This window comes from Chaetomium globosum, genomic scaffold, assembly GCF_000143365.1.
Source record: "Chaetomium globosum CBS 148.51 scaffold_3 genomic scaffold, whole genome shotgun sequence".
Classification (NCBI taxonomy): Eukaryota; Fungi; Ascomycota; class Sordariomycetes; order Sordariales; family Chaetomiaceae; genus Chaetomium; species Chaetomium globosum.
In genome coordinates this window covers 1,768,074-1,776,809 of record NT_165978.1, presented here as the reverse complement: position 1 = coordinate 1,776,809, position 8,736 = coordinate 1,768,074, and the positions used below count along the sequence as shown (strand labels likewise).

The 8,736-nt window shown below is 54.9% G+C and overlaps 4 protein-coding genes across 4 annotated transcripts in view; 2 read left to right on the top strand and 2 right to left on the bottom strand.

Moving 5' to 3' along the window:
- Positions 1–492: 492 nt before the first annotated feature.
- CHGG_05871 (uncharacterized protein) lies at positions 493–1,750 on the bottom strand (the record flags this gene model as incomplete). Its single annotated transcript, XM_001221965.1, has 2 exons — positions 493–1,010; positions 1,162–1,750. The coding sequence occupies 2 exons, from the start codon at positions 1,748–1,750 to the stop codon at positions 493–495; spliced, it is 1,107 nt and encodes a 368-aa protein (XP_001221966.1).
- A 1,446-nt stretch (positions 1,751–3,196) lies between these two features.
- CHGG_05870 (uncharacterized protein) lies at positions 3,197–6,113 on the top strand (the record flags this gene model as incomplete). Its single annotated transcript, XM_001221964.1, has 7 exons — positions 3,197–3,295; positions 3,427–4,125; positions 4,216–4,602; positions 4,704–4,848; positions 5,411–5,529; positions 5,666–5,837; positions 5,890–6,113. 7 exons carry the CDS (start codon positions 3,197–3,199, stop codon positions 6,111–6,113), a joined length of 1,845 nt encoding a protein of 614 aa, XP_001221965.1.
- A 383-nt stretch (positions 6,114–6,496) lies between these two features.
- Positions 6,497–6,934, bottom strand: CHGG_05869 (uncharacterized protein; the record flags this gene model as incomplete). The annotated part of the gene is made up of 1 exon (XM_001221963.1): positions 6,497–6,934. The coding sequence occupies one exon, from the start codon at positions 6,932–6,934 to the stop codon at positions 6,497–6,499; it is 438 nt and encodes a 145-aa protein (XP_001221964.1).
- A 967-nt stretch (positions 6,935–7,901) lies between these two features.
- The window catches only part of CHGG_05868 (uncharacterized protein), a gene marked incomplete at both ends in the record, with an annotated part of 4,792 nt that continues 3,957 nt past the window's right edge, over positions 7,902–8,736 (top strand). The window contains one exon of the mRNA XM_001221962.1: positions 7,902–8,693. Within this exon, the coding sequence (XP_001221963.1) occupies positions 7,902–8,693 (792 nt within the window). The remainder of the gene's footprint in view (positions 8,694–8,736) is intronic.

The window sequence follows — 8,736 nt, the reverse complement described above, 5'->3', positions numbered from 1 at the left end:
GGTGGGGCGGTGTGGGGGAGGCGCTGGATAAGCATTTGTAATCTCTTAGAAAGAGCAGGGGCCGCATGTCCTACCTAGAAATGCACTCATCAGTAGTAGCATTGATTACACCACGGTGTAGGAGTTACGGGAGGAGGAGGGGCGCGTGCCGTGGGTGTTGCACAGGCCTCTGCCGCAGGGCGCGGGATAACTTTGGTTCTCGGGGGCGGGACAGATATCACATACACACAAGCAAGTGAGCTCTCGCTTGGGGGAAGTGGCTGAAGTAACTAGTAGTGGCCGCCCTGAGATCGGGGGGAAGGGGGGGTTGGTGGTGGAGGAGTCGCCGGGGGATGAGGGGGGATTTGGAGGGCTGGGGATGGAGGGGATGCAGGGGTTTGATTTTGATGGGTTTGGGGAGGAGTTTGCGTGGGAGAGTTTCTTTCCGGACGGGCGGTTTAGCTGAAGGGACTGCGGGTGTCATTGATGGATATGTGTATGTATGTGTCCGTACTAATACCCCGCGGGGCGCCACGCGTAGTACTCTTCAATAAGGCTGATCGCTTCTGGCTCTGTCTCCCACTGTCTCGACACAAGGTCCGTCACCCCCAACTCTACCAACCGACGCTCGTCCCACATGACGTAGCCCCAATCCTTGAGCCAGCTGGGTGTGTATTCCCCGTATAGGTTGGCGTAGATTCCGCCCCATAAGAGCACCCACGCCAAAGGGGGCCCATCCGGAGGCAGGATATCACCTCCAAATTCCATCGGGTCCCTCCTTTGTTGGGCGTCGTCCCGGGCATTGACCGCCGTCGAGTCGTCACGTCGACCGTTTTGTGTCACATTCCAAAAAACCTTCCTCAGAGGGGCGTCAACATTATGGTGGCCCGTGATGCAACCCCAACTTTGTCGACGAGAGTTTCGTGGTCCTTGACTGCCAAAAGCCTGGCTAGCACCTCGAGGCCGCGAGAGGTGGTACCATCCATGTAATCTGCCATCGTCCGTGTCAGAATACCTGCTTATACCCCCTTCTTGCGGAACAATACAAAGACGCTTCACTTACCGTCCCATAAACCATCGATATCAAAGGAGTTCAAAGGGTTAAGCACTCCATCCCCCTGCCAGTATTTAGGACTTTTGTCGCTGAGGTCCCATTTGACTTCGAGGAAAATATCTTTATACTTGTCGCGCATGAAGAGACTGATACAGTCGATAGCTTCGGCTTTCCCATGGATCGAACAGGCATAAGAACACTTTCATTGATTTGTTCTTCCCGGAATCCACCATAGCGGTCGCACCTATTTCGTCCGAACAGGTGGCAGAAGGTCTCGTATCGGTAGAGAGCACGGAAAATTCGTATTTCCTCGCTCCTGCTCAAGGTGGGCTGTGGGGCTGGCGCTGCTTCAGATTCAGCTCCCTTTTTTGCGGCTCCGTGGCTATCTAGAGATGTTCCTCTTGTGCGCGCCAGGTTCGCAAGGGCCCACTCGGCATACCGGCGACAGAGTGGCCCGATCACAGATACCTGGAAGGCGGCCACCCACCGACAAGAGCTAGGGTCAAGAAAACTCAGGTTCGGAGGTGGAGAGGGCCCCTCTATCCACGTGCGGTAGCCGGTGAGGAAGTCGGTGATCTTCTCGTCGGTGCGGACAGGGCGCATCACGCGCACGCGGGATTTCAGACAAGCGTAGGCGTCGACAAAACAGCCGTCCAGCTCACGGGTCAGGCACGCCCGGAGGAGTGTGTCGCGGTTGCTTCTGTACTGGGCGTGCATTGTCGGCGAGGCCCGGACGAGCGACCGCAGTGTCGGTAAGTCCGGGGATGTGCAGGAGGATGTTGTCCCTCAGTTCAGCAGGCAGGTTCTCAAACAATGAGAAAGGAGGATCGTAGGGGAGGTGCTGTTTTTTTTGCTGTTCGACCACGGTATTCCCCAAAGCGGAATCCTGGATACTCAATTCCTGAATCGGGGGGCTGGCGGCAGTATCACTGCTATCAATTCCCGACGGCGGCATGTTTCTTGGAAGTTGGCCAAGGGAAACATCCCAACTTAACTACCAGGGCGATGCAAGTAATTCAACCCCAATTTCAATGTAGCTATGCAAAAATGAGACAGTGTTATAGAAACAAAGAGCCGCGCCCCGGGAAGAATGGCGTGTGGGGCAAAGAGAAGCAATGGTGATAATGATGGTTGAGGTGAGAACGGGAAAAGCTTTGGGGGAAGTACTTGGCTGTTGGTGCCTTCCAGGGCTGCTGCATTGCCCATACACGGGGGACAGACCACCTTGGATAAGGTACAGTACAGCCAGGAAGGTGCTTGCCTAGGTACCCAGGCATGTACCCACATGCCCTGGCCTGAACATCAAGAACCTCACCAACTTCGTCTGGGCCGAAAACACAAAGGCTGGGCGGTGACCGTGCCGTTGTCAATACAAGACAACTTTGCGAGCCCGCTTTGATTGTCTTGGCCCGCTGGGGCCCCTGGGGGACGTAGAGCCGCCTGAAATGGTGTAACGCTCATCCAGCAGGTAAGAAAGCGTCTCGGATAAACCTGATGTCGTGAAGAGAACTTTGCAAATTCTGCCTTCATGTGTGGAAGCGGGACCTGATATGCGTGCAAAGCACTTAACAAGGTCCACCAATTGCTTCGGCAGTGGAGTGCTCGAACTCATCTTCTACAACATTGAGGCCGTGGATGACGAATAGCATCAGTGGCAGACGCACAGCCTCCACCAAAATTCTCAAAAACACCGAGGGGCTTCTTTCCAGGTGCGTAGCGTTCCCGTCAAGTGCAAGGGAACTCTCGCGGCGTCGAAAAGCAGCAGTGGTCTTTAGGGATCACCCGACGGGCAAGAAGGTTTGACGAGCCTGCCCGAATCAGGGCGGCAAATCAAGAAGCCGAGAGCTTCCATCGGACTCGCGCCGTCCCTTGTTCGCCAGGGCGGCTTCATCGGCAGACAGTTCGCAGAAGTACGAAACTACGGGGACCCCGGCTGCTTGGGCAAGCGACATGTATCTCGACGTCCACTGCCGAAGGGGATCTGCGCCTTGGAAATAATACTGGCCATGAGCATAAACAAGTCGTGAGTCCGTTGCGGCCGTGAAGGCTTCTAGTCCATCCACGAACGAGGCATCCGCAAGCAAAGCACTTGTTAACGTGTCCAGGTGGGGATGGACATGCTCCCAGGTGAAGTAGTCCTCGAGATGACGGGACTCAAAGCTGATGTCGATGTCTGATGCTGGATCCGGTTCCGTACGGTCATCGAGGGCAAGGCCTTTACCCTGCCTTGCTGGACCTTCCGGCTTAGAACCTTTACACTCGGTTAGTCTTGAATATTCATAAGTATTTTGCAAGGACACCATAGCGATGTTGAGGCCGGTCCTACCATCATTGACAAGCTCAGGCGATAGCTGGGCTGCTCTCTCAACACTTGCGGAAGCTTGCTGTTCCAGAAGGTTGCAAATTCCGCCGCCAGAAATCCCTTTTCGTATGGTTTCGTGATAAGCGTCCATGAATCCGAGTATGCATTCCTTCACTTCCTCTTTGGTCTTTTCCATCTGGCAGCGAACGACATTTCGAATCAGCTCGGCGTTTGCGCAGAAGCCCAGACACTCCCTGGAAAGCATCATCATATCGAGACAACGTCTACGGAACTCGCACATGGCTCGCCTGAACCCTCCATCACCTCGAAGCTTGCCACGCTGACCGAGCCGGAGTTGGTGCGCTACAAAATAGAGTACGCCGGCCGGGAGTCTGGTTCCGTGTTCGTTGACGGCAGACGCGCGCCGCTTGATACGTCGAAGGAGCACCCGGTTTTCGAGTACGTCGACGTCCGGCTGCCCAGCAAGGACACGGTAGACACGAGAACAAAACAAGAAGACATCTCCAAGACCGACAATGGCAAAGGACATGCATACATCAACATCCTCTCACCTTCCGTCGCCGAGGCTTTGCGTTGTGTCGTCGACTATTTCCCAGATCTTGACTTTTCCGAGAACATTATCAAGATCCCCGAACCTTACTCGGTATTCGTATTTTTCGAAAAGGAGCTGACGGAATACCGGGAACGGGTGGCAAAGCTTGCCCAAGTCGAGTCATCCACCTGCCCTAATCGATGGGCAGCCAAACACATCGCCATCGTCCAGGACTTTGTTAGAGAGGCGACCCAAAAAGCGGTGGATGCCGAGAGAGCCCGCCATGCTAGGGGCTACGCCACGTTCGACATGCTGTGGCTTCTGTAGACTACAAGCCACGGGCGGACGTCTACTACGACCTTCACGATTACGGCGAGCACGAGCCCTATGTTGTCTCGACCGTACAATTCAAACTTGTCAAGGGCGCCACAGACTCCTACGAACTCTGCTTGTGGAATATCGATGCCGACTCTACCTGGGTTGGTCCCCTGGAAGTTGAGATGGAGATACAGCCGTTTTGCCGGAGAGAAGCGGACCCCGGAGCTTAGAGCATTCCCGTGCGAGTACTTGCGGTTTGCTGATGACATCGATGAGGAAGAGGTCGCAGCCGTCAAACAGTACTTCGTAAATCGAGGAAAGAAGTGGTACAACCTGCGACGGGGGGTCCGGTGCAGTCACTTTGACGGCTTCACAATCATTTTCCCAAGGCGCGATGTAAGCATCGCTGGCAATCTGTCACTGACTGGAGACCAAGACATCGTCGCTGACAGCCAGTTCCACAGTACAACAGTCTAGCTATGCTGGATCCGATCCAGTTCACTATAGCGCAAGGCGCGGAGCGGAGGGTACTCAGTCCAGGCCTGAAGCAACCCTCAGGTCCACTGCGGATCTGCACTTGCGCAGACTGCGGAGACAATCTACCGGCACGCAGTGGTGCCCAAGTTCTCGGATTATACCAAGGTCAATCCCCTCACCGTAGATGGTCAGACAGATCAGCAGTATTTTCTGTGCGATTCCATGGTTGAGGCGTTTCTGTTCGGGGTTGGAACGTAGCGTAGGTTTGGCCGTTCCGAAGACGTGATGCCGCGATACCGAGGGGCCGGGTGCTAACCAGCTTCATCTCGCAGAGTTCTTACACGTCGACGGGTTTCGGGAACCAACCTTTGACAGCGGACTCTTTGAGCGGCTTGTCCTCAAGAACACCACAAAGGAGTTCATCAAAAACCTTAGATATACATCAGACATAGGAGCGAGGGAGCCGCGCAGAAAAAAAAGGGATTCAGGAAGGTCACTCAAGTCCATAAACCCCTACAAGAAAAGAAAGCCGACGCAACATGGTCTGCAAATTTCATCGTCGGAAAAGGCGAGGGTCTGACAATCTTGCTTCACGGACGCCCCGGCGTGGGTAAGACCTACACTGTAGGTACGGCAAATCCTCCCAAACGCCACCGGGCATCACTGACTCGCGTAGAATGCATTGCCGACTTCACTGAACGTCCCCTACTCTCATTGACGTGCTCAGACATTGGGGTCAAGCCCGAGACTATTGAAGCCAACCTGCTCATGTGGTTCAAGGCCGCAGAGAACTGGGGCGCCATCATGCTCATCGATGAAGCCGACATCTATATGGAGCAGAGACAGGTACAAGACATAGAGCGGAACCACCTCGTGGCTGGCTTTCTCCGTGCCTTGGAGTACTACAAGGGCATCCTCTTCCTTGCCACAAACCGGGGTCGGCACCTTTGACGAAGCATTTATGTCTCGTATCCATGTCCAGATCCACTACCCCGAGTTTGAGGATGAAGACCGGGATCGCCTTTGGGATACCTTCTTTCACAAGCTCGAGGAGGACAGAGAGGCGACGATGCGGATTACGCAGACAGCCAAGGATTACGTGCAGTCGCAGGAGCTACGGGCCTTAAGGTGGAACGGTAGAGAAATCAGAAACGGTGAGCCTACCTCACATCCTTGCGATCAATCCTGACTGACACGTGCGTTTAGCGTTCCAGGTTGCTGTGGCCCTGGCCGAGGCCAAGAACCAGAAGGACAAGGAGGGTCGCGTGGTGATTCAGTCGGACCATATCAAGGCATCGGTGCATATGTCGAGAGAATTTGGGGGGTACCTTGCGAAGGTTCACAAGGGAGACCTCAGCAAGAGGGCGTCGCTGCTGGGCAACAGGTACGATGCTTTTGGCAAGGAGGCATCCGGTACGACCAAGTATTAGGCCGGTCGCAGTTTGGATTTCTATTTGAGTACGCCGCTTGATTGTCATTTTAACGTTTGTTTCCCATGTCGGACTAAGTGGCCAGCTAAGGCGAGAACAGCAACGACCGGTGATGCCCATATTGCCGGCCTCGGGAAATATGGCTTCATGAGGTTTCTGATTTCTCACAGGCTACATAATCGAGAAGTCTTCTGTCCAACCAAACAAGATCCAGGTCAATGCCCCTCCTTCGCCCGAGATTCCAGGTCCCTTGACAGCCCGAATTTCTCTCAAATCCACGGTCCACCCCCGAACACTCTGAGCATCATCCCGGCCTCTATCTCATCAACTCGCCTTCTCCTCGCCAGCGCCAGACCCGAGCTCTGCCTCCCTGTCCCCATCAACTACACCGCGCCAGCACCGGCCGGAGTTGGCGTGGGCGCGCAAACAAACGAGAACGACGTCCACGGCCTTGACATAGTCGTGTCCGGGTAAGGCGTATAATGCACTCCAAGCGGGCAGTGGCCGACCAGGATGCTCGACGCGAGCCGGGTACAGCCCTGGCAGTCGACGCTCACCCGGCTCGTGGTTGTGCCGTCCCAGACTGTGGTCTGAACCCGGCATGTCCTGGTGTAATAGACCTGGAGCGACGCCAGGCACTCCCCCGCACCGTTTTGGGTGACATAGAGAGATGGATGGCCGTACGGGCTCGGGAGAGTGACGGCGGGTGTGATCCAGTGAGGAGTCGCTGGTGTTGGGTCATCCTCGTCTCCTTGTGCCCTTGTCCCGTTGCTGAGGGTCAGAAGTAGCATAGCCAATGTCAGAGTGGAAAAGGACAGCATGTTGGCCAAGACCGTGTTCTAGTTGTTGTTAATCGCAGCGAGGTCCCTGTTACGCAAATTGCGCTTGTGTGCAAGTAATTTGTATCAGGAGCCGAGCAGAAGGCTATCTATCTATTAGACAATGGCGTGGGATGAACCCCGCGGCTAAAGGGAAGAAGAGCTGTGAGTGGGAAAACGCTCCCAAATATATCAGAAAAGAGGGACCGTGCCGCTTCGCGGCCCGCCAAATGAAGCCTGGAGGAACGCGCCGGCGCAATTAGCCCACGGCCGCATCACAATGCCGTCGTGCGATTGGTTTAGGATGGCTCATAAATGTTGGGAAGCAAGCAAGAGCAGTTCTTTTGTCGGTTAGTAATACAGCACAGCGGTGCTCCAGGGCTGGCTGGTAGTTCGGCGATTTCGAGCATGGTTTGCTGACGAGAATGGGTTTCTACTCGCAACTCCCACAGAGCCAACTGATACAAAGCAACTGAAATCTGCAAAAAGAGCTAACAACTCAGTTAACGTACTGAACAAGATTAGTCCCGAACAAGAAACAGATATCTTGCGCTAGCGTAAATAAGGTAGTTAACGTTTTTTAGTTCCTGAGGTAGCCGGACACCCGTTATTCCAACAGATGGCTGCCGCAAAAGGCAGTTTCTTGGCATTGATCACTCCCAATCATGCCATCCGGCGGGCGAGAGCGCCCACAGTATCAGGGCCCCCAATGTGGGTGTGTGTAATTGGTGTGTGTAATTGGTGAGAGCTTGTTGTTGCGGCCTGATCCCGCCCGGCCTGATCCAACTGTTGTAATTACAAGGCTGCGCTCCCCAGTGTGATAAAACAATATGTTGTTGTCACGTCGCCTCTCTCTCCTCGGGTGACTCAATTCCAGCTTTCGTCAATGTAGGCCAACCGTATAATCCTAACATTCTGCTCGTCAATCTGACGGTCTCATCCGCTTTCATCGGCACCATGATATCCCACAATGCTCTCGACAGTCCCGACTACTATGGGGTCGCTTGGATCGCTGCTCTTCCCATCGAGCGGGCCGCTGCAAAAGCGATGCTCGACGAGGAACATGCGCCTCCAACTGGCTTCGTTAGACACCAAACCGATGCAAACGTTTATACATGGGGTCGGGTGGGTGAGCACAACATCGTCATCGCCTCTCTTGCCGCCGGAGTCTATGGAACTACCTCGGCTGCGACCACGGCCTCGAGACCTGCTCGCCTCTCTGCCATCCATCCGTGTTGGTCTTTTGGTCGGCATAGGCGGCGGCATCGCCCGACCGGACGAAGATTACGATATACGGCTCGGCGACGTTGTCGTGAGCCAGCCCGACGGGACCACAGGCGGCGTCTGCCAGTACGACTTGATCAAGGCCAAGTCTGGTGACAGGCGTGAGCGCAAAGGCTTTCTCAGACCACCTCCGACCGTCCTCCTTAATGCGCTTGCCAGCATCCAGGCCGATCACGAGTCGACGGACTCCAAGGTTCCCAACTTCCTTCAACAGATGCTAAAGAAGAACCCGAAAATGAATAGAAGATCCAAGCAAAGTCCTGGCTATATTCACCAGGGCACCGACAACGACCGGCTCTTCCAACCTTCATGCGACCACGTCCCCGGGCCGGACTGTCGGGGCTGTAACACGGCTGACGAGGTTAAACGCGATGCTCGAGACACCACCGACCCCGAGATCCACTACGGGACTATCGCATCCGGCAACTCGCTTGTCAAAGACGCCGCCACGCGTGATTGGATTGTTGCCGACGTCGGCGTGGACTGCATCTGCTTTGAGATGGAAGCAGCCGGCCTGATGA